Here is a 26,277-nt window from a genome sequence, read left to right on the forward strand (position 1 = left end):
ACCTCAACCATGAATCAACCTTAAAACCTAAAGATAAAATCTAAATCTAACTTTAACCATGAGTCAAGCCTAAAACTAAAACTTAAATCCAACCCTGACTCTAATCTCAACCAATTAACAACCCTAAAACCTAAACTTAACACAAACCTTAAACTAAAACTTAAATCCAACCCTGACCTCAACCAATAATCAACCCTAAAACCTTAAACTAAAATTAAAATCTAACCCTAACCTTAACCAATAATCAACCCTAAAACCTAAACATAACCCAAACCTTAAAGTAAAACTTAAATGTAACTCTAACCCTATTATTAAACCCAACATCAACCAATAATCAACCCTAAAACCTAAACCTAAGCCTAACCTTAAACTAAAACATAAATTAACCCCATTATTAAACCCAGCCTCAACCAAGAATTAACCCTAAAACCTAAACTTAAACCTACCCTAGTTTGGGTAGAGTTTGGTGTAGGATTACATTTAGTGGAAAATCATTTATTCTTATCTTAGAGTTCAGATATATTTAATAGCAATAGAGTTTAATATTATTTGAAATGTTAGTTAAACATCTATAATGGACCATCCAAATAAAATGATACCTTATTTTGTTTTTTGTTTATTTTTTTTGTCTGACTCACAAGATCTCTGCGGTTATCCTGTGCTTCTTTCCTCCGTAGAAGGGTTTGGTGTGGAACACTATGTTGGCACTGTAGCCGGACTTCGAACAGGAAATATTGCACTCGCCACCGAGCTCCACCCACGGAACTGTCAGGATTGACCTGCAGACAGACAGACAGAGACACAGACACAGACAGAGAGTTTAAGGAATGGGAACGTTCATCAGAAATCTCTAAAAAATGAGAGGAAACAAAAGTACAGAGAGAAAGATCTGAGACCCACCTGCCGTAGCCGTTGGGGAAAGTGAGGATGTAGTGTTCATCATGTTCCAGACAGGACACACAGCCTGCAGCACACAACACACGACAAGATAAGACAAGATAAACACGTCATCACGTTATTACTCTCTCTCACGCCTAAACACTGATTCTGAACTGAAGCCCACATTTATTTACCCCTCATTTATTTGGGCTGGTGCTTACCTTGGCCAATATTGTGCACCCCGATGGACATCCCGAGGAACTTGGACTTGGTCCAGATGTGTGCGTTGAACTGGATTTTTTTGCTGATGCACTCAGCGTAGAATGCAGATACTGCAACAACAGAGACACAAATCAGTATCTATGCAATAATGTCCTCATTAGACAAAACGCTCATAAACTGCGCATAAAAATATACATCTTATCAAGTAAAGACATTTAAAATCCTGTTAATATATACAGCACAGCGCCAGTCAAATGTTTGGACACACCTCTTTGCATTCAATGTGTTTTTTCTTTATTTTTGTGATTTTTTACATTGTAAATTTAATATTGAATACTATACTAAAGCTTTTACATTATTATTTTTTTAATAATAAACCATGTTTTGTATTTTAGATTCTTTTAAGTAGAACATTTCTCTTTGAGGACAGATCTGCACACTCTTGGTGAGATTTTAATCTCAGTATTTTCATGAGGGAGAGTCACCTGGAATAGTTTCTCAGCGTCTTAAAGGAAGGAGTTCCTGGATAATTTTCATGTCTTTAAAATTAATCTACAATGTAGAAAACGGATTAAATATAAAAATAAAATAAAAACACTGAATGAGACTTTTGACTGGTACTGTATTTAAATGTCTTGAAATTTGCCTAAAATTTGCAAGACAAAAAAGACCTTTTGGCCCAACAAAACTGATATTAATATTAGCATTTTTAAAGCTTTGGAAGTCCAGCGAACCACAGTGAGAGATTATTAAAAATGGAGAAAAAAAAAACACTGGTGAACCTTCCCAGGAGTGACCGGCCTACTGAAATTACTCCAAAAGGGCATGAACAACTCATCCAGGAGATATTGTTTTAATTTTGTAAACAAATAATATAATATTGGTCACATCTTAAAACTGCGAAACAAAATTTCTGGTTAACAGCCCACCACTGCAGCATAACATCATTTCCTTTACTGAGTTCAGGGTTCTTGCACCACTTTTTTAAGGCCTCAATAAATAATTTAAGACCCAAAAATATAATAATCAAATAAAAACTTAACGTTTCCATTTAATTTTGTTCCATTGTGATGCAGAATAAAGCCAACACAATATATCCAAGTTGCATTACGTTAAACAACACACTGAATTGCATGAAGGAACCATACATTTTTTAATTTTAGACCTTTTAGGACTTTTTAAGGACCGCAGGATCCCTGGAGTTTTAATTTGAGGTACTCACTCGGGGGGTGATGGGAAACCTGCTCCGCCACAAACGACACACTGCCCCTGCTACATAATGGCACTGGTCCTTCTGATACAGGCTCCTGTACAGAACATACAGTACACACACCTTCATATCTGTGTGTAACAAATCTACTCAAATCTTTATTCAAAGGTATTGAAAAATAAAAATCTGACACAAATAAACATTTATTTCACTGCATTAAAAGGAGAAATCAGGTGTGAAATGGACTTTGGTGTAGTGCAACATGAAAACATTGCTGTATTCAAAATACAAAAAATTGATAGAGCTTTTAACTAGTGATAGAGGCATAGAGTTACTCATGTAAAGAAATAGCTATTTTTACACCATTTATAAACTTAAAGATCCTCCACACTTCATTTGTAGAATTCTGAAGAGAGGGGAAAAGAGTGCAAAATTAATTCTGTGGAAATGCATAAATTCCAAGTGCTGCAGAAAGTTTCGATATCATTTTTGTGCACTAAGAATTAATTTAGCAAAAAATAGCAATTTCTTTGCATGGGTAGCCCTATGCCCCATTCACTATTATAGTAAGCCTGTTGGGAGCATCAGATTAAAGCACTGTATTTAATAATGCTGTGGGGAAAAGGAGGTGGGATTTAGGGGTGGGCAATATTATATCATATACAATATATCGTGACACAGAAATATCATGATATTAAAAATCCATATCGTGATAATAGGGCTGTTCTGTCTTAAAAATAGTCTATTATTTACTGTGAAGCTTTAGGTGTATTTATTGTATAATTGTTTTAGTTTGCAGTTTATATGCATGCACTAAATATTCTGCAATATTATTTGCTGCATTATATTATTTTATGCTGTATTATTTATTTTACCACATTATGATTATGCTGTTATACTATTATACTATATTCCTGAAATTAATGAATTATTTTAGTTTTCCTATATCGCCAAGTATATCGTTATCGCAAAAATACCCTGAAATATCGTGATATTATTTTAGAGCCATATCGCCCACCCCTAGTAGGATGTTCATGAAAAGTCCATTTCACATCGTATTTAATGCACACTCACCACTGATGCAGGATCCTCGGTTTCACAGGGTATGTCCCAGTGGCAGAAGAACACTTCTCCCAGAATGGGGTTGTAGGGCTTCTTGGCCACAGATCCTTTCCGGCCAGCGTGAAAGGCTGAGAGATACCACCTCACCACCTGCACCATGCGCTCCCGGGGCTCCGGCTGCTCCGCAATGCTGAGGACAGCAGAGCAGACCAATCAAACAGGAGAACATTCTGCAGAATACTGCGTACAACCACAAAAACCTTATGCTGCTGCTGCATTCAGAGTGTAGAGCGTTAAAACTGAGCTTTTTAATCATTTTCGGGCTGTTTGAATGAGCGAAATCGGTTCAGAATGATGTTTATTAACATTGCAACACTGAAGAAGCACAGACCTTAAATTTAATAAAGAGTTGAAATTTAGATTTGGAACTAGAGCTTAGATTCTTTGCCCGAACCAGACCTGACCCGAGTCCTGAACTCAGGCCGGGTCTGGCCGAGATTTATCACCACTTTTCTCAGGTCGGTTCGGCTCGAGCTATAAAAAATAAAAATAAAAAAGGGTCTGTGACGTAGGAGTCTGTTTATAATACAGCATAGTAACATATAAAACTGTGTTTAAAAAAAAGTTGCAGTAGTGCGCACTGCACACTTTACCTGTCCGTATTACACACTTGATTTGCAGCACAGTGCAGAAAAGCCTTATTACTGTTTTTCTTATGTTTTTGCACATAGACTATAACCTTAATACAATTATAATTATTAATTAATTTCTATTCTTAATCCATGTTAAATTATATTAGATTAGAGGAAAGTCATTCAGACATCATTCTTGTAGCCTAATTTACAGATGTCTAGGATTGTTCTGTGTATTATTGTTCACATTGTTTGTGTTTTAATCTTTCGGAGATCTGTTCTTATTAAAAAAAATATTAAATAATGCTTCTTTAGTGTCGCAATGTCAATTAACATCATTCTGAGCAGATTTCACTCATTCAAACAGCTCGAAAATGATTTTAAAAAGCTCAGATTTAACGCTTTACTTGTTAAAATGTCGAGTTTAAATTGGGTTTGTGCTCATAATGGATATTTTTCTAGTTTGAACGCTCCTACAAGTTGAATTTTTTGTCCACATCATCAACAGTAGTGAATGGACTTAAATGGATGTTATAAAATCTATTAGCACTTCTATCTATTTGTGATAGAAGCACCTCCTATATGTGTGTATTATAGAGGACTGAAGGACATCCCCCTACCTGACAAACAAATCAGGATGTGCAAAGAAGTCTGCATACATTTCCAGCAGCGACCTCCTCTCCAGGATAAAAGTAGGTAAAACCACCTGGGAGAGAAGATAAGCACAGTGAGAGAGGACAAACAGAGAGAGGACAGGGACAGAGACAGGGGACGGGAACAGGGGACGGGGGAGGGGTAACAGTTACCTTGGTGAGGTCCATTCCCAGTCGTACTTGGGAGAGCAGGTGCATGATGACGCTCTTATGCTCCTCCACCGACTCTCCCTCGCCGTCATCATCCTTCTCATCATGACTGTCGAACTGATCTGAGGAGCACGAAACACAACTTACTCAGATGGTATATTTACATATATACAATTCAGGCGAAAAGTTTTCTTTATTTTTCATGACTATTTGCATTGTAGATTCTCACTGAAGCATCAAAACTATGAATGAACACATGTGGAGTTTTATGTACTTAATAAAAAATGAGCTGAACCTCCACAGTCACCGGACCTGAACCCAATCCAGATGGTTTGGGGTGAGCTGGAGCACAGAGTGAAGAAGACAAAGGAGCAACAAGTGCTAATAAACACCTCTGGGAACTCCTTCCTTCAAGACTGTTGGAAAACTTTTCATTGAAGCTCATTGAGAGAATGATGCCAAGAGTGTGCACTTTTTTTTTGTTAAATACATAAAACTCCACATGTGTTCATTCATAGTTTTGATGCTTCAGTGAGAATCTACAATGTAAATAGTCATGAAAATAAAGAAAACGCATTGAAAAAGAGAAGGTGTGTCCAAACTGTACTGTACATACATACTTTTAAAAGCTCTGTGACATACATACATCACTACATGATTTTAGGCAAAACGAAAAATTCATCAGTAATCTGGGCTGAAAATTGTTGTTTAACCCTTAGAACCCCATTGATGCAAATTGCATCAAAAAATCGCACATTGTTTATACAGCTTAATTACTTAGGTATGCCTCAATGCACCAACAAGATTTATAAATTGAGACAAACAGGGAACCCTATTGTTTCTAATAATAGCACTGACCTCACGCTGAACTGAAGTGTTTTTAAAAAATCTATTGTGAAATACACCTAAAGTATAGACCTACCTTCATATTTCCATATTTCCACGCTTTATTCTTTAATTATAACGACATTTATCGTCTCGAAACACCATAATCTGTGTATGTCATGCCTTTCTTCTGCCATCTACATCTACAAGAACTGGTTCGTTGTTGAACAGCAGACATCAAGCAGAGCTAATGTTCTCTTCACTGCTTCACTGACCCATTTAGAGAAATCTAAATGTCTGAGACACAAGTCAGCACCAAGAAAAAAAATACAACAATGTAATTTGCTTGTGCTGATTCGTTAAAAAATAAATAAATAAATAAAATTTAGCCACAAACATTATATTCTAGTGCATCTAAAATGTTAATAACATTTAAACACAGTAATATCCAGAGAAACATCTTAGAAACTTTTTAGCTTTTAAACAGAACTTATATACGGTGCCACACCACTTTCTGGTGCATAATAAGCCATGGAATGAACTATGGTCAAAATCCTTATACTTTCAATCAATATACACTTAAATATAACTATTACTGAAAAGAAAAACTCTTGTGTGAATTGATTTGAAGTCTGTACATTCAAAAATAAGTTTAAAAAAAACAGGCGCTGGGTAAAATTTAGATTAAAAAAATCTGTTCCATGAAGATATAAAAATTCTGGAAGCATTTACATCTCAAATGAAGACCTTTTTAAACAGAACAATGTCTTCTAGTATAAAGAAAAATAACAGCATGTGTCTGTCTCCTAACATAACTGTGTAATAAGAAGTAAATGGGGAACTGACGAAAACGGAGAAAAATAGGCTGGGGTTCAAATGGTTAAAGCCCACAATTACTGAACGTACTGCTTATGCATTTTGAAAGTAAAACTGAAGAGCTGCAGTTCCTCCAGTGAGAGACAATATCATTACAGGACCTGATCAGACTGTGTCAGCAGGAACAGCCCGTCCACAAGTTCAGAGAGAGGAAATTACAGCATCCACGGACTGTTATTTTTACTCATCACCTTCTTCCTGTGAAGAAACTTTTTGACCCTGATGGGCGTGGCCTCGTCCAGCATAGCAGGAGGATATATATATATATATAAACATTTAAAATATCAGGGGGCATGAGCTAGAATCATATCCCATGACTTTTGTCATAGCTAATGGAAGCTAAGTATGAGTTTTTTATAGGGTGTGCACGCATTAAATGTTGAATGCTTTCAATAATTATTTTTTTATGTAGCATTTCATTTTTTTTTCAAGGTAAATTTTCTAAACCCTGTTTTAATAAATGTCAAACAAATAATGCTTATGCTTATTACTGGTTTCCTTGTGATATTTTTAGTATTATTTTATTAAGGGAAATGATGTACTTGCACTTAGTTAAACGTTATGTAACACACTCTGGGGACCCTGTGTGTGTGTGTGTGTGTGTGTGTGTGTATATATACAAAAATCATTCAAATGTGTAACTTTCAATTAGTCTATTATACACTTTGCATAATACTAAATTATACATACACAGCTCAAACATTACCCTAACAACATTACTCCTTGATTTTGCATTAATCATCTGATTAACTGAAATAACTATACATTTTTGCTTTTTTAAAGTATATAGCAATAGTTTCAAGAGCCTGTTAACAGCGGGATTCATTATCATATATAATTTCAGATACTTTACTTTAAAAGTACCAGGTAGTCACGCAATGAGGAAAAAGAAAGCCTGCATAGAAGAAAAAGATGCAGCAAGATTGTCATTGATAATCGTTTTATAATCACATCGCAGACTCTGAATCGTAATCTATTCCAAATCGTAAGGTGCCTAGAGATTCCTGCTGGAAAATGAAATCTGCATCTCCATAAAAACTCAGTGGATCAACATCAGCAGAAGACTCTCCAAACCATCACTGATTGGTGGAAACTTCACACTGTGTGTCTCTCCACTCTTCCTCCAGACTCTGCTCCCTTAATTTACAAATGAAATGTAAAATTTACTGATGATCAGTGATGGTTTGGAGAGACATGTCTGTCATCTGCTGGTGTTGATCCACTGTGTTTTATTATCAAGTCTAAAGTCAGTGCAGTTTTGTTTTCCCACAAAATCTTACAGCACTTCATGCTTCCCTCTGCTCTGCTGAGAAAAAATGTGGATTTCATTTTCCAGCAGGACTTGGCACATTGCCCACACTGCCAAAAGTACCAATTGGTCTTATATAATATTCTAATTTTCTGAGATTTTTGAATTTTTATTGGCTGTAAGCCATAATCATCAATCAACAATAAAAGAAATAATCCTCTAAAATAGATCATTTTCAATGATATTCAGTTTTTAAAATGATATTGTTAGTGTGTTTGTGTGTGTGTGTGTGTGTGTATAGAGCTTTGTGTGTTTCAGTACCTGCATCAGTTGTGCCATTAGACATGGAGGAGTTGATGGATTCGGTGGTGTCGGGCCGTTTGAGGGCTGTGTTCACCTCACTGTTGGCAGCAGGGGTTCTGGAGGGGCTGCAGCATAAAGGTAAAAATAACAATACATTAAAACAATACAACAAAGCAATATGTTAAAACAATACAGCAGAACAATACAGTCCACTCCACTGGCAGCAGAGTGTGTGTTTGGAGAGCTGTAAGGTGTGAGCCAGGAGTGTGAGAGACGTGATGCCGTAATTAGGGAGTGTGTGTTTAACACCAGCTCGTAATTAAGAGTTTAACACTCGTACAGCTTGTAACTGAGCTTGTCACATTGTGTGCATGTGTGTGTGTGTGTGTGAGCTATACAATGACAGGTGTGTGTGTGTGTGTGTGTGTTACTCACTCTATGCAGTGTTTGGGAGAGGTGTTACTCTGGTAAAACTCATCGGCGTCGTAGAACTCGTCCTCGCTGCTGGAGTAGGAGAAGTCTGGAACAGTGTGGGCCGGGACGTTGATGTGACTGGGCGAGGTCACGCTGCTGCTGGGGGCGGAGGGACCACTCCCTATATAAAGCAAAGAAGAAGAAGAAGAAGAAAAGCTAAGTTATGGACTAGAATTAAAATGTGTTGACCCAAACCTCCTCCTTAACCCTTTATATGTCAGGGGTATTAAATTACAATTCACCATCGTCATTTTTAACTTGTGGGATGATTCAATGCTCTTTTAGACTCTTTGGCTCGTTTTCTGCGCTACAATTGTACACTCTTGTCCCTTTTAGACTCTTTGGTCCGTTTTCTGACACCTAGCATTAAAACTTTGAATTTTACATTATTAAAACCTGCTTTTACAAATTACAAATACTATTCAGTATATTTCACAATATTTACTGTTTTAAATAGGCCTGTATCTATTATTGTAATAATTACATTATCAACTTATCATACAATAAATGGAGACACACTCAATAATTTAACTTATCAAGTCTATTAATGTGAATCTGGATGGCAACTTAGTTTGAAAAAGCTAGATTTATTCTATTTGATTTCATTTCTATTAGATTCAGGCCTGCCTGTCATGATAATTACATGATTGACAAACCGTACAATATATGGAGAAATGTTTGCTGAACTTGGCCAAAATATCAGCTTTTTATACAAATACAGCGTTTTTAGGCGATGCTCCCAACAGGCTTACAGTACCTCTGTGTGATGCTGAAGCTCGCTATTAAACTTTTGATCAGCACATTCAATTATTTTAATAAAAAAATAATGTACACGATCCTGAGATAATAATAGGCTTTTTTCTGCGCACTCAGAGGAAAGCACAGCGACTGGGTTCTGATACATCAGCTCACAGATGCACCATATTTACACCAACACACAGCATCTGCCATCTGCACTTTAAACTCAGGACTAGCTGGAACTCAGAACTAGGGCTGATACTAAAGCATATTTTGGCTTAAAAATAAGAAAGATATGAAAATCAATGAGTAATTTAATACGGAGCAAGTCATCACCCAGATTCTCTTAGTGAAAAACGACTGCTAGTCTCCTCTTGCTGCCTCTCTGTTTAGCTTGCAGTTACCCCGGCTGCAGTGAAAGCTGCTGAGCTGCACTTTCTGCCGAGCTCATCATTTCTTGCACCACATCAGCAGAAGCAGAGTTACGCAGCCTCGGCCAGAGCAGCTCTAATAACTTCTACAGAGAGCCTGAGCTCCACTGCAGCTCCTATGCAGAGACAGACACACCAACAAACACTACTGCAAATTCAAATACAGCCTTATAACGCAGTTAAAAGCCTGCTGTAAGGGAGTGATCAATAAGGGCACTACTTTATTACACTACAGTATTAGTGAAAACATTACAGATACTACTAGGCCTAAATAGTGACGTGAAGTAATTAGGGTGCATCCAAATAAATATTTCATTGGCAGAAATCAAAAGAATTTGCAGGTTTTAATTAAAAAGCTCGAAACGTGCAAAAATCACGATTTTTTTTTTATTAATCACGGTGCATTCCTCAGTGAAACATGGGGGTGGCAGCATCAAATTACAAAAATGCTTTCTTTAGCAGAAACTGAGCATCTTCTTAAAATGAAAGGATGGATGGACGGTGTAAACTACAGAGATCCACTGCCCGACAACCTGCTTCAGTCAGCTGAACAGAACAGCCTGAGGGAGTCTTCACATTTCAGCGGGACAATGATCCCAGGCAAAAGGCCAGGGCAATATAAAAGTGTCAGAGCAACTCAAAGATGAACAAAGCCAACCTTAGAGCAAATATATTGGAAAGAACAGTGTGCAAAGCTATTGGAAACTTACCACAACAGAGTAAAACCTGTAAAAAACATGCTTAACTGCTTAAGCATGCAGCATATATCAGCTTTACTTTCTAAACAGATCTGCTGACAAATAAATTAAAAGTCTCATTTCATTGTTTTTTTCACTCATTTTAAAATGTCAAATGTCTAGTTGTGTCTCTAGTATGAATGAATGCCATGTGAGCTGTTCCGGTGATCTGATATAACAATGTTTTAGTCTGGTGGAGGAGTGGAAGGTGGGGAATGATTGGATTTTAGCTCTTTCTCATGAATATTCATACTTCAAACATATCGCCTCTAATTGGCTAACAGCACTGCGACAGTGAAAATCAGACAGTTAGAAACGTTTTCAAATAGACATTTTTTACACTAATAACAGTCATTTGTAAAATCAGAGACTTTGTAAAATGCCAACTCCACCGGAGATCCTATTTTAACATATAGTTACCTGGGGTGGACGTTTACTTTTAAATAGTGTAAACAGAACAGTTTTAAACGTACACCTACCTATCTCTATTGTACTTGGTTGGTGTTGTTCCTCCATAGATTAATTCTAACCATTTGTTTCTTAGCTATGAATTACTGGGTAAAGTATTTAAACACTGATGTGTTATTCGCACAAATAACACAGGAATGAACTGCATGCTGTTCCTAGCACTGTTAGCTCCTCCTATCTGATGAGACGGCTTTGCTGCCAGGCTTCAGCTCTGCCTATGACTTTTCAGGTTTGATTTCTGATGCTAAAATCTCTATCACTCCTCGTTCAGATGTACCAATACATTGTAATGAGGTGAGACGTGGGCTCGGTACCTGTGCTGTTGGGAGTGGGCGTCTGAAGGCTGCCCATCACCGTGACCACAGGACCCACGGGTAAAGAAGAAGGCCTCTGATCCATTTTACACACCTGAGCTCCATCTACAGGTTCCAACAAGAAAAGCGTGATCAGACAGACAACAGATATACTCACAGAGATCATATTCTGCTTATTACAGGTTCATTAATCATCATCATTAATCATCCATCAACAGATGAACAGATACCAAAACTAAGAACCTTAACACAGATGTGTTTCTGACCTTTACCATTTATAGTTCACTAATTTCACTAGAACTGCAGAGGTGTAAGAGCTCTTTCACTTTAATGTTTCACATTAAACACAAGTGTGAGTGAACTGATGAGCGTATATGGCAACAGAAAGAAAAGAGGAAGAGAAAGTGGGCAATGGAAAGAGAGGTACAGATGGGAGAGAGAACCTGACAGAGAGAGAGAAAGAGAGAGGTAAAGAGAAGAAACAAACAGGTAGAGAAAGAGAAGGAGAGAGACAGAGACGCACAGAGGGAGGTAAAGACACAGAGAGAGGGAAAGAGGAGAGAGAGAGACAGACAGACAAAGAAAGAGATAGATAGATAGATAGGAGAGGGAGAACAGAAGAAAAACAGACAAAGAGGGAGTCAGAGAGGTAGAGAGGTAGAAAGAAAGAGAAAGTAAGATCAAGAGAAATAGAGAGAGAGGAAGAAGAGAAAGAGACAGAGGTAAAGAGAGTGAGAGAGATAGAGAGGAATATAAGGAGAACAAGAGTGAGATTGGAATATATATATATATATATATATATATATATATATATATATATATATATATATATATATATATATATATAAAAAAGAGGGATATAGAGGTAAAGAGAAAGAGCAAGATGTAGTGAGAGAAACAGAAAGTGAGAGGTAAAGAGACGGAGAGGTAAAGGGAAGAGAGAGACAGGTAGAAAAAGACAGAGAGATAGAGGTAGAGAGAGTATTAAAGGAACAGAGAGGGAGAAAAAAGAGAGATGTAGAGAGAGAAAGATAAAGAGAAAGACAAAAAGAGAGGTAAAGAGAGAGAGAAGAGGAGGAGAGAGCAGAGACACAGAGCAGTAAAGAAGGTGAGAGAGGTAGAGAGAGGGAGCAGAGGAGAAGAGAGAAAGAGAGAGAGATCAAGGAGAGACAGAGAGAGACAGAGGTAAAAAGACTGTGATAGAGAGAGATTGGTAAATGGAGAGGGAGAGAGAGAGAGAGAAAGAGAGGGGAATATAAATATACACAGTGATTCTCACCTGTGGGGAGGGTGGTCTGTGTTGGCATGGCAATGGCACTGACTACAGAGGCGTCCAGGGGGCTGGGCTGGTAAACTCCATCCACTGGGTTTATGGTGCTCTACAGGAGAAACACATTCAGGAGATAAGAGGATCACTCTGATATTACCACTATTTTCTATTGTGTTTTTATTCAATAACAATAAAGAAGATACAAATACTATCCAGCTTATAAAAAGCCTGTATTTAAGAAACTTATCTGTCTACTTGTGGTCATTTTCTAACATATAATTAAGAGTCTGTCTGAATCTACAATGAGAAAAACATCAGATATCTGATTCGGCCAAGAAATCCAGTGTTGCTTAATTATTGAATCAGAGGTAAAATCAGCCTGCAGGTCAGATTCATCAATCACACAGCTGCAGTCTGGGCTGGTCAGAGCCGTGGCTGTAGTCAAATGGGCTGTAATTATGTAAAATTACTGCAGCAGCAGCAGCAGCTCTATAAGGGCCCCAGAGCACACAAACACTCCAACAGAGGAGCCGGAGATAAGAGGTTATTACGCCCATCCAGCGTCCACAGACCACAGCACTGCTGCTACTGCCCATACACCCTCATCTCATGCAGGAGAACAGTGAGTGCGTTTACATGCACTTCATAATCAGACCATAAATCAGAATTCTGCAGTTCTCTGATTAATATTCAAGTAATCATGTAAACAGCATAACTGATTAGATTCAGATTTAGAAAATGAAAAATTAAGAAATCTGAAAAAGTGAGAGGGAGTATTCTGGGATTTTAAGTGCATGCATGTACAGCTCTGTAAAAAAAAAAATAAGAGACCACTTATAAATTATGAGTTTCTTTGATTTTCTGGAATATAATCAAGAGGAAGATGGATGATCACAAGCTGATCATCAAACCAAACTGAACTGCTTGAATTTTTGCACCAGGAGTAAAGCAGCATAAAGTTATCCAAAAGCAGTGTGTAAGACTGGTGGAGGAGAACATGATGCCAAGATGATTGGTTTCTGAACTCTTAAAACTTTATGAATATGAACTTATTTTTTTTGTATTATTTGAGGTCTGAAAGTTCTGCATCTTTTTTGTTATTTCAGCCATTTCTCATTTTCTGCAAATAAATGCTCTAAATGACAATATTTTTATTTGGAATGTAGGAGAAATGGTGTCCGTAGTTTATAGAATAAAACAACAATGTTCATTTTAATCAAACATAAACCTATAAATAGCAAAATCAGAGAAACTGATTCAGAAACTGAAGTGGTCTCTTCATTTATTACCAGAGCTGTATATACTCTTAAGTATTCTGGGATTTTTAAGATTGTGTTTATATATACTCCTAACCGGAGTATTCTGAGATTTCTCAGTATGTGTATATTTACGTTTAACTGGAGCATTTTTAGATTTCTTAGTACATCTATACTTTTAACTGGAGTATTTTGGGATTTCCTAGTGCATCTATACTCTTAACCGAAATATTCTGGAATTTCTTTGTACATCTATACTCTTAACCAGAGTAATCTGTTTTTTTTTTAGTACATCTATACTCTTAAGTGGAGTATTTTGAGATTTCTTAGTACATATATACTGAGTATTGTGGGATTCTTTAGTGGGTGTGTATATATACTCTTAACCGGAGTATTCTGGGATTCCTAAGTGGGTGTGTATATATACTCTTAACCGGAGTATTCTGGGGTATCTCAGTGGGTGTATATATACTCTTAACCGGAGTATTCTGGGGTATCTCAGTGGGTGTATATATACTCTTAACCGGAGTATTCTGGGGTATCTCAGTGGGTGTATATATACTCTTAACCGGAGTATTCTGGGGTATCTCAGTGGGTGTATATATACTCTTAACCGGAGTATTCTGGGGTATCTCAGTGGGTGTATATATACTCTTAACCGGAGTATTCTGGGGTATCTCAGTGGGTGTATATATACTCTTAACCGGAGTATTCTGGGGTATCTCAGTGGGTGTATATATACTCTTAACCGGAGTATTCTGGGGTATCTCAGTGGGTGTATATATACTTTTAACCGGAGTATTCTGGGGTATCTCAGTGGGTGTATATATACTCTTAACCGGAGTATTCTGGGGTATCTCTGTGGGTGTATATATACTCTTAACCGGAGTATTCTGGGGTATCTCAGTGGGTGCATATATACTCTTAACCAGAGTATTCTGGGATTCCTCAGTGGATGTATATATACTCTTAACCGGAGTATTCTGGGGTATCTCAGTGGGTGTATATATACTTTTAACCGGAGTATTCTGAGTATTCGGAGTAAACTCTTAACCACAGTATTTTGGGGTATGTCAGTGCATGTATGCATCCCCTCTGGTTCTGTGAGTTCATTGGCTAATTGCAAAGTAAAAATCAGATTATTGCTGGGATTTCCCAATTAAATTTTGATAACTCAAGTACATGTAAAACTGGCAAACTCTGAAGTTCTGTAGTAATCAGATTATGAAGTGCATTAAACAAATTTAGTGATGAGGTTCTACTTTTGGATAGAACCAATATTTAGAACCCAACACTGCTGTAGGCCCACTCCAAAATACAGTACACCCAGAGAGACAAACAGGGAAAAAAGGAAAATATACAGAAGAAAAGGAAAATGAATGATATAATCCAGGCATGCAGTGAAATCTCTGTTTATCTACAGTTTACTATAGGAAAGTTCTGAGGATTGCAGGGATGAGAGTGAGATTTGGAGAGGGGTTTCTCTTCAGGGACAATGAAAGGATTTAATCTTGGTTATTTGTTTTTAATTGGAGCGCTCTCTGGTTCTCCGCGTGCTGAGCAGGTCTGCCGCTCTTAATTAAAAGCCAATTAGGAGAATGAGATCCGTGGTGATGGGAGGCAGCTGGGACTGGTTAAATCAACAGGCAAGGAGACGTGGAGGGCACAGCGGAGAGGTTAGCGACAGTGTCATCAAACAGATGGGGACATTTAGCTGCAGAGCTTGTTCCAGCACTTTTCATCTCTTCATATGCTTTAAATGCTGGAATCTGGGTTTAAAAAAGTGTAAGATATGAGAAAAAACCTATATAAAAAAAAAAGAAAACATGTTGTGATGCGATACTGAAAGATACTGTATTTTCAAGATGCATAATAGCATGCATCACAGCATTCGATGATTTCTTAGTGATGCACTGAATATATGGCAACCAATTTATTTCAAGTCATATTCTGCTCTGTTTTCTATTACCTGCTGGGATATTAAAACATATTATTTTTAAACTAAACTTAGGATTTAATAAGCATTACATATCTGCATTAAAATACGTCTTAATAAATAAATATTCAAAATAAATGTAGTAGCTTCCAAAAAAAAAGAAAAAAAAAAAAAAAAACAGGTGCATCAACATTTAATTATTATTATTATTTTTTTTTTAGATCAATCGACATTAAAACTGTAAAACACTGTAAAAATGAAAAAGTTGAGAAAACTCAAAATTTCATAGCAACTTAGCCACATTTTGAACTCAACTTCGAAGATAAAAAAAAAAAAACACCACCAACGAATAATTATCTTAAGTTGAGATATTAAAAATTTCATATATAATATTTTATGCATAAAAACTTGAACCATTAAGTTGTGGCACCTTGTTATATGGTGTTCAGAAAATGTATTTTACATATGTAAAACATGTTTCACCAATTTTAAAAATTCAAAGTTTTTAGTTGCTTAAATTTCAGTTGCATGAAATTGGAATTTTAGTTTTTACTGGCAACTAGGGATGTGACGTATCGTATCATACACAATAATATACGATATACCCTGATACCCTGAAATATGGTGTCATATCACCCACCCCTAATTATCACATCAGTGTTCTACTTTTTTTTTTACTGTTTTTAGCAAAAAAAAAAAAAAAAGTTCACACTGTTCTTATTTCCCATTATATATCTACTAGAGACTGGAGATTATATCTGTCCAGTATCATTTATTTTACTTTAATCCTGGATATATGGAGATATTTGGAGAGCATTATTAGCATTATTAGTATTATGATATTCTGGATCATTGACTTCTGTTACAAATCTGATAAAATTCTTGTATTGTTTAATATCTCAGTTAGGGGTGTGCCATATTGTATGGAATATCGTATGCAATAATACAATTAAATTTTTAAATTTTGTGCAGTAGTGTTTTCTTGAAATAATTATTTTAATCAGTGTTTCGTCATAGAGGAAACAGTATTGTTATTGTGAAAATACTTGACCCACCCCGTCTGGCAACCCAAGAATTTAGGAACATCTAAAAAAAATAATAATAATAAAAAAAAATAATAATAATAGTAAGATGAGTCAATAAAATTATTTACATTATTATTTTTATCTACAGGTGTGAAAATGTTAATAGCATGATATGCCTATGTGCCTGTGTGTGGATAACAGCCACTAAACAGCCAGTGATAAGCAGTTATTTATTAGTCCCAAGATGCTTCAGCAGGCACATTCGATCAATAGCAGAGAGATCAATAGCAGTTGAATGGATTTGTGTGAGTGCGTGTGCACATGTTCAGAGTGTATAACCGGAGGTGATAATGGGATTAGCTCAGTATTACAGCGCCTCAAAGAAGACAGAAAGTTATTGTGTTTTAGAATCACAGAACCAGAAGAAAAGGGACAGTTCCAGAAATTTCCCCCAGACAGAAAGAGCAGATTGGCTCGAGGAAGAGTGATGGAAGTGAGAGCGAGAGAAAGGAGTGGAAAGCAGAGCCATTTTCCACAGTAAGAGGTTGCCATGCAGTGGTTGCGAATTACTGATTCATCTTTTCCTGAAGTGAAGGAAAGAATTCCAGAGTAAAGAGGAAAAGAGGGTCGGTCGAATGAGAACGTTCAGAGCGTTCAGAGCGTTCCAGGGTGGAGGAAAGTCACAACTTACTATCAGTCCGTTTGCGTGTTGCTGTTCATTACTTTGATCCTTAAGATTTTGGAAAGAAAACATGAATTGAAGGTTGAAGGTCGTGCAAATCAAGTCAGGATCTAGAACCAACTCAACCAAATACAGTAACTAACAAGTAGCTGCGTTTTTATCCATATTGTGTGAGAAAAAAAATGTAATTGTACAAAATTAGCTTAAATACAGTGCCTTGCAATAGTCTTCACCATCCACCACTCCCTTTAACATCTTCTGATTTGTGAGGACATAAACATGAAGCTATTACTTACATTTTACTCTCCTTGGGCTTAAAATGCATTATTTTTAAACAAATCTTCAAAAAAGATTTATTAAAAACTCAGCTTGCATCGACCAGTACAGTACTTTCATAACTACAGAAAAATATACTTTAATAACTAATGAAAAATATTACTTTAAGACATTACTTTAAGAAAATGCAGCATTGTTGAATAGCATCACAGCGCTAACGCTCGGAAGAAAGCGCAGTGACTCGGTTCTGATACATCAGCTCACAGATGCAGCCTTGTGCTGATCCACATCACCCTAGGAATGATTAAGGGAAGGAGCGCCATCTCTTGTACTCATCCAGAGAGAGAGCAAGACCAACTGTGCACTCTCAGGGCTAAGGCGGCTGATGGCAAGCTGCATGACCGGGATTCGAATCAGCGACGTCTCGATCACAGTGGCAGCACTTTAGACCACTTGACCACTCAGAGACCCTTTTTATTTTCATTTTAACGTATTTTTAGATATGTATTTGTATTGTATTTGGCTAGAAACTTTGTAGCTTTCACAGATATCTACTGTTTCCTTTTCTCTGTTCATTGTCCACTTTTGCTTTCTTTAATTTCCCTCCTTATTCATGCTTTACAGCTGGACTGGCCAATTTTTTTGTTGGAAACTGGGCAACAAAATTGCCGCCATACATATAGTTTACAGACTTAGAGTAACTGATCAGAAATTTCCACTCTTTCCTTTTCTCTGCTCACTGTCCACTTTTGCTTTCTTTCATTTCCCTCCTCATCCAAAAAATGTGTGTTGTGCCACACATAGCTTTGTATGACTTACAGTTACAGACGCACCAAGTGCTGACGCAGATGTGCAAATGCACACATCACAGCTTTTCACCTCCCTGTACAGAAGCTGTGGGCAACTATGACTATGATCTCATGGTGTGGCTCTTATAAAAAGAATAATAGTAGAACTTGCTCTGATATTATAGCAATAATCTGCATGGATATGAGCCAGAATAACAGCTAGGTTACTATTAGGAGAAATTATAAAGTATAAGCACAGTATGAGTACTGTGTATTAATTATACGAGATGAAATTATATTAAAATTTTCAATTTTATTTTTTTATTTTTTTAAAACCTACATGGGCTAATTACTATGTAAATGGTAGTATTTATAAATATGAACAAATATTTTAATTTAGGTCTGCATTTTCCCCTTTTACGACAACAAAGCATCAGTTTGAGAGAATTTCGAGAGAAAATGTTAAGCATATAAAATACAAAGGAAGTTTAGTGCTTTACAAAAATAAAATGATGAATGGCACAAAGATTATCACCATATCCTTATCAGTTACTGATGTTGCAGTTAAACCTTTATGTGAATTTCTGTACTTTATTTTCTTGTTTCTTGAAATGTAAAAATAAAATTGACAACTGCTTTAATCTAAGGAAACACTGGGAATATTTTATGTGAAAAGAAGTTTATAATCATATTTGATAGATATGTTTGTCACTAGTACAGGTTTAGTGTTTAAAGGATTAAAAATGATCACAATTTAAATGGCAATATTGTGTGTAAAAATAAGCAAAATATACTCTCTCCTTTTTAAAACCCTTGATTTCAGAAGAACAACAAATTTAAAAAAATTCCCAAAGTTTTATAACACATTCGCAAGGCACTGAATTTAATCAGAGATATATTTTCATAATGATATTAAACACTATGCTCTTATAAGTAAGTGAGAAGCACCTCTCCAAACCCTCTAACAAGTAGGGTCCTGTAGCAATGCTGCTAACTAGCCTGAGCAAAGCCAGAGGCAAGTGGAAAACTACTGCTACAGCAGGATTACACACACACATTATTACATTCACAACACTTATACACTCACAACAAGCATAATATAATAGGCTTTGGCTTACCTTGGCAATCTGAAGCAGTACTATACAGTGCTTGATAGATTCTACCATACTCTACACAACAAACCATCAAAAAAAAAAACACAAAAAACAAAGTGTGAGATTCATACTGATGATATTTACTGACTAATGTATGAGGAAAAAAGGACAGCAAAATATACTTACACACGTTGTTTCTTTCAGGTTCTCAATTTTCTAAAAAATAGAAAAAGAAGCATATAATCGGGGCAATTCCAGGATCAGAACTCAGTGTATAATATCTGAGACTCATACAGACAGTACTAGTCTAGCACCTCACCTTTAATATAATAAACACAGACAGTACTAGTCTAGCACCTCACCTTTAATATAATAAACACACAGACAGTACTAGTCTAGCACCTCACCTTTAATATAATAAACACACAGACAGTACTAGTCTAGCACCTCACCTTTAATATAATAAACACAGACAGTACTAGTCTAGCACCTCACCTTTAATATAATAATAAACACACAGACAGTACTAGTCTAGTACCTCACCTTTAATATAATAATAAACACAGACAGTACTAGTCTAGCACCTCACCTTTAATATAATAAACCCAGACAGTACTAGTCTAGCACCTCACCTTTAATATAATAAACCCAGACAGTACTAGTCTAGCACCTCACCTTTAATATAATAATAAACACACAGACAGTACTAGTCTAGTACCTCACCTTTAATATAATAATAAACACACAGACAGTACTAGTCTAGCACCTCACCTTTAATATAATAATAAACACAGACAGTACTAGTCTAGCATCTCACCTTTAATATAATAATAAACACAGACAGTACTAGTCTAGCACCTCACCTTTAATATAATAAACACAGACAGTACTAGTCTAGCACCTCACCTTTAACATAATAAACACACAGACAGTACTAGTCTAGCACCTCCCCTTTAATATAATAATAAACACACAGACAGTACTAGTCTAGCACCTCACCTTTAATATAATAACAAACACACACACAGTACTAGTCGAGCACCTCAGCTTCAATATAAACACAGACAGTACTAGTCTAGCACCTCACCTTTAATATAATAAACACACAGACAGTACTAGTCTAGCACCTCACCTTTAATATAATAATAATAAACACAGACAGTACTAGTCTAGCACCTCACCTTTAATATTATATACACACAGACAGTACTAGTCTAGCACCTCACCTTTAATATAATAATAAACACAGACAGTACTAGTCTAGCACCTCACCTTTAATATAATAATAAACACACAGACAGTACTAGTCTAGCACCTCCCCTTTAATATAATAAACACACAGACAGTACTAGTCTAGCACCTCACCTTTAATATAATAATAAACACACAATACTAGTCTAGCACCTCACCTTTAACATAATAAACACAGACAGTACTAGTCGAGCACCTCAGCCTCAATATAAACACAGACAGTACTAGTCTAGCACCTCAGCTTCAATATAAACACAGACAGTACTAGTCTAGCACCTCCCCTTTAATATAATAAACACACACACAGTACTAGTCTAGCACCTCACCTTTAATATAATAAACACACAGACAGTACTAGTCTAGCACCTCACCTTTAATATAATAACAAACACACACACACACAATACTAGTCGAGCACCTCAGCTTCAATATAAACACAGACAGTACTAGTTGAGCACCTCAGCTTCAATATAAACACAGACAGTACTAGTCTAGCACCTCCCCTTTAATATAATAAACACACAGACAGTACTAGTCTAGCACCTCACCTTTAATATAATAATAAACACACACAGTACTAGTCTAGCACCTCCCCTTTAATATAATAAACACACAGACAGTACTAGTCTAGCACCTCACCTTTAATATAATAATAAACACACAGACAGTACTAGTCTAGCACCTCACCTTTAATATAATAAACACACACACACAGTACTAGTCTAGCACCTCACCTTTAATATAATAATAAACACACACACACAGTACTAGTCTAGCACCTCCCCTTTAATATAATAAACACACAGACAGTACTAGTCTAGCACCTCACCTTTAACATAATAAACACAGACAGTACTAGTCGAGCACCTCAGCTTCAATATAAACACAGATAGTACTAGTCTAGCACCTCCCCTTTAATATAATAAACACACAGACAGTACTAGTCTAGCACCTCCCCTTTAATATAATAAACACACAGACAGTACTAGTCTAGCACCTCCCCTTTAATATAATAAACACAGACAGTACTAGTCTAGCACCTCACCTTTAATATAATAACAAACACACACACAGTACTAGTCGAGTACCTCAGCTTCAATATAAACACAGACAGTACTAGTCTAGCACCTCCCCTTTAATATAATAAACACACAGACAGTACTAGTCTAGCACCTCACCTTTAATATAATAAACACACAGACAGTACTAGTCTAGCACCTCACCTTTAATATAATAATAATAAACACAGACAGTACTAGTCTAGCACCTCACCTTTAATATAATAATAAACACACACACACAGTACTAGTCTAGCACCTCACCTTTAACATAATAAACACAGACAGTACTAGACTAGCACCTCACCTTTAATATAATAATAAACACACAGACAGTACTAGTCTAGCACCTCACCTTTAACATAATAAACACACAGACAGTACTAGTCTAGCACCTCACCTTTAATATAATAATAATAATAAACACAGACAGTACTAGTCTAGCACCTCACCTTTAATATAATAAACACACAGACAGTACTAGTCTAGCATTTATGGGTGCTTTCTATCAGTATATAGGATATTTTACTAAAGCTGCTGTGAGCTGTTTTGAGTGCTAAATAACACTGAACTCCTGCCTTTTAAAAGCAGAAAAGGGAAATGAAAGGCAAAGGTGGAGTGTGAAAAACCAAAAACCTTGCCAGGTCATGGGATTATCAGAATAACGAAACTCTGAATCTACTTCAACTCCAGTTAAAACCTTTTCTGCCTCTTCTAAAACACAGCAGACGATCAATATTGATGTGCTTTTGGACGAAGATTAGAAATGGTGACCTTTCTGGGATTAAGTTTAAATTTCCTGGAGTAGGGTTGCCTTTATTGTGACTGCACTTGAGGATAAAAGTTCTTGAAATTCTTTCTTTAAGTATTTTTTTTCTTTACTTAGTTGAGTAGTTCTTGCTTCTTATAATCTGGATTAGAATTCACTGTATACCTGTAACTCTACCTCTTCACTACTTTACTTTAACTGATGCTCTCAAACACTTTATTAAGAGACAAGAAATTCAAGTAATTAACTCTTGATGAGTTCAGCACAGCTGTTAACTGAAAGCCTGGACTCTACCTCATAAAACTGACTGAGAAAATCCAGCAGAGATGTTCAAAACTGATCATCTAAACAATATAAAACATATTCTAAATAATTCCATATGTCTTTCTTTAGAGTTTGGATGAGTGTAGTATTAATCTACAATACAGAACATTTTACTTTTTATTGGTACTGTATATATACACAGTATAAACAGTAATCTATACAATATATAGTATATATTCTACTATACTATACTATAATAATAAGGTAATTTACAGTTTATATTACTGAATGATGTTCCTTACAGGGTGCATTACATGAAACGTTTGTAGGTAAAGACATTCATTATAGACACTGTTTCTGTAACTTTTGTTTTGTTCAAATTGTCCAGCTCTAACTTGAAGATTTAAGTGATACTTTTAAATCCATGGTTTGCCACAATTCTATAATAGATATTTTTTCTGTCCATATGTGAACCGAGATGTTTTATATCTTATTTTTGTCCATATAAACAAAGTTAAAAACAAAAAAGAGAGAATGGATGTTAAACACTCCAGAGTTAGAGTTAGTAATTAGCAAATACGCTAACTGGCTACATATAACTGTATTTAGACCTTCCTCATGTCTTTACAGAGGGTCATTGATACAGCTCTAGAAAAAAAATAAGAGAGCACTTAAAAATGATGAGTTTCTTTGATTTTACTGAATTATAAACTTCTGGAATATAATCAAGAGGAAGATGGATGATCACAAACCATCAAACCACCAAACTGAACTGCTTGAATTTTACACCAGGAGTGTAAAGCATAAAGTTATCCAAAAGCAGTGTGTAAGACTGGTGGAGGAGAACATGATGCCAAGATGCATGAACAAAACTGTGATTAAAAAACAGGATTATTCCACCAAATATTGATTTTTGCATTATTTGAGGTCTGAAAGCTTTGCATCTTTTTTTTGTTATTTGTTATAAAACAGCAATGTACATTTTACTCAAACATAAACCTATAAATAGCTAAATCAGAGAAACTGATTCAAATTTTTTCCAGAGCTGTATACAGACAGATCATATATCTTGTATAACACAAATGCTATAGTATATGTATGTATGCTTTTTAAAGTGAGGTCTATGAGAGAAGATAATGTGGTAATGACTTACTCTACGTGCTTCATCTTCTTTGCAGTCTTTTATCTTCTCATCAAAGAGCTACAAGATAAAGAAGAGGAGAAGAGAGATGAGAAAGGCTGGCAGGTTTTGATAAACACACAAAAAACACTCAACTCTTGCTCTTACACTATGATTAAAAAACTTGATTTTTAAAAAAACTGAATAAATAACTTATTTTAAAATAACACACTCACACTCGTGTGAATGAATAAAGTAATGAATCAGGGTTTCAGACCCTGCAGATCTTACCTTTAGCTGATCAATCAGTATCTGCAGGTAGGCGTCGGCCTCAGCGAGCTTTTTGTCGAAGTCCTGAACGCTGGGAACGAACGCCGTCTCGGCCTCCTGGAATTGAAAGCGAGAGAAGCCGTTCTGAGTCAATGCTTTAGTCTTAAACACCTCCATGCTGTTCCTTCCCTTCTCGCTGTTCTGCTTTCCACTTTCGGTAGGAGACCTGAGGACCAGGCGTCCGCATGCTCTGTTCCCGTTTCTAACCAGGCTAATGAGATTAGCTGAATTACACAGCATACCATCCAAACTGAAATCACACTACGCTGTGAGGCCACCCCAGCCTCAATGAACTGTGCACTACAGGTCAATACAAGACAATACGTGCACTTCAGTGCTCCTGCACTATTTTAAAAAGCCAAATTTAATGCTTTTTAAGACCTTTTTTATAATTATTATAAATATAATTTAAGAAATTGAGAACCACAGTTGTAAAATGCAGCTTAAAATTATTTATTACACTCTTATCACACACTTATTTTGACCTTCCAGTTATCTAACGTTAGTTCTCTCCACAGTAACATAGCTAACTCGCCGCTAATGTTAGCATGTTAACTAACTTGCAGCTAATATTAGCTAGCTCTTCACTTACTTTAGTTCTCTCCCTGGTAACATTAGCTAACTCCACAATAACACTAGTGCGAGAGGTAGCTCGCCATTAACGCTAGTATGTTAGCTTTGCTTGTAGCTAACATTAGCATGTTAACTAACTTGCAGCTAATGTTAGCTAGCTCTTCACTTACTTTAGTTCTCTCCCTGGTTACATTAGCTAACTCGACACTAACATTACTGTGATAGGTAGCTCGCCACTAACGCTAGTATGTTAGCTTTGCTTGTAGCTAACATTTGTATGTTAACTAACTTGCATCTTTGTTTTTAGATCATTTGAGAGTTGCTTTGATGAGCCCATGATGCCACTCTTCAGAGGAGATTCAAATAGGAGAACAACTTGCAATTGTCCACCTTAAATACCTTTTCTCATGATTGGATACACCTGGCTATGAAGTTCAAAGCTCAATGAGGTTACCAAACCAATTTTGTGCTTCAGTAAGTCAGTAAAAAGTAGTTTGGAGTTTTCAAATCAATAAAATGATAAGGGTGCCCATACTTTTGCACCAGTTTCATTTTGGTTTAATGCATATTGCACATTTTCTGTACAATAAACCTCATTTTAATCCTGAAATATTACTGTGTCCATCAGTTATTAGATATATCAAACTGAAATGGCTGTTGCAAACACCCAAATATTTAGAACTAAAAATGATTAAGATTAATAGGGGTGCCCAAACTTTTTCATTTGACTGTATATCACAATTAAACTGCTCAAAAAACCCATACCTACATTGTAATGAGGAGAGTTTTAGCCTGGACTGCTAGTTTAAATGATCCAGAACCAGAATATATAGTGACCATCTAGGAGACTCTCAGAGAAAATTACTAACTAGAGAAAAGCTCTTCTGTTTTTTCTTTAGAAGCTTTATTATTAATAGTGTGCTCTGAGCATACTGTGAAAGCATACATTTGTTTTTTTGGTAGCAGTACCATTTAAATTGCATCAGAAATAATGTTCTAAAATAGGAGCTCAACTTTGGATACCAGCTACTGAGTAGAAATATTTATGGACGCAGAGAAAACCAAAATAGCTCAAAGTAAACCACAGAGGCTGCATGCTACCAGCCCTACTGATGATATGCTGGTAGCAGGGATGCAGTGGAGAGTTAATGTGCCTTTTTTTTTTAACTGAATTAGATTTAGACCCTGCGTCCATTGCAATGAACATCATGTATTTTCTTTTTTTTTTTATTACTATTTACTGACAACTAAAACTCAAACTTTAAAGTACGTTTGGTTATTGTAAAGCATATTTACAGTGTTATTGTGTATTTATTTAGCTTAAACTTAATCTATGAAAGCTGTTACACTCTGTAATTAATG

General features: G+C 36.1%; 1 protein-coding gene and 1 long non-coding RNA gene across 5 annotated transcripts in view; both read right to left on the minus strand.

The window, feature by feature from the left end:
* Positions 1-26,277, minus strand: part of osbpl9 (oxysterol binding protein-like 9) — an 84,428-nt gene that overhangs the window by 8,413 nt on the left and 49,738 nt on the right. For 2 of the 3 annotated variants that reach the window (XM_049486041.1, XM_049486043.1), the window contains 16 exons: positions 24,304-24,399; positions 24,046-24,093; positions 19,737-19,766; positions 19,575-19,625; positions 17,402-17,440; positions 12,503-12,602; positions 11,224-11,328; positions 8,497-8,656; positions 8,080-8,186; positions 4,812-4,930; positions 4,626-4,711; positions 3,386-3,563; positions 2,324-2,408; positions 1,101-1,211; positions 901-964; positions 639-779 (listed from right to left, as the gene is read on the minus strand). In XM_049486041.1, coding sequence (XP_049341998.1) covers positions 639-779; positions 901-964; positions 1,101-1,211; positions 2,324-2,408; positions 3,386-3,563; positions 4,626-4,711; positions 4,812-4,930; positions 8,080-8,186; positions 8,497-8,656; positions 11,224-11,328; positions 12,503-12,602; positions 17,402-17,440; positions 19,575-19,625; positions 19,737-19,766; positions 24,046-24,093; positions 24,304-24,399 — 1,520 coding nt within the window. The remainder of the gene's footprint in view (positions 1-638; positions 780-900; positions 965-1,100; positions 1,212-2,323; positions 2,409-3,385; positions 3,564-4,625; positions 4,712-4,811; positions 4,931-8,079; positions 8,187-8,496; positions 8,657-11,223; positions 11,329-12,502; positions 12,603-17,401; positions 17,441-19,574; positions 19,626-19,736; positions 19,767-24,045; positions 24,094-24,303; positions 24,400-26,277) is intronic. The other variant, XM_049486042.1, reaches the window with a different exon arrangement.
* LOC125806158 (uncharacterized) lies at positions 20,934-23,820 on the minus strand. 2 transcript variants are annotated; one of them, XR_007441460.1, is made up of 3 exons: positions 21,930-23,820; positions 21,260-21,483; positions 20,934-20,997 (listed from the first exon to the last, which is right to left on the minus strand). It is a non-coding gene; the product is annotated as an uncharacterized LOC125806158 (long non-coding RNA). The 2 variants fall into 2 exon arrangements; XR_007441459.1 differs by having other exon boundaries at positions 21,038-21,483.

This window comes from Astyanax mexicanus, chromosome 12, assembly GCF_023375975.1.
Source record: "Astyanax mexicanus isolate ESR-SI-001 chromosome 12, AstMex3_surface, whole genome shotgun sequence".
Classification (NCBI taxonomy): domain Eukaryota; kingdom Metazoa; phylum Chordata; class Actinopteri; order Characiformes; family Acestrorhamphidae; genus Astyanax; species Astyanax mexicanus.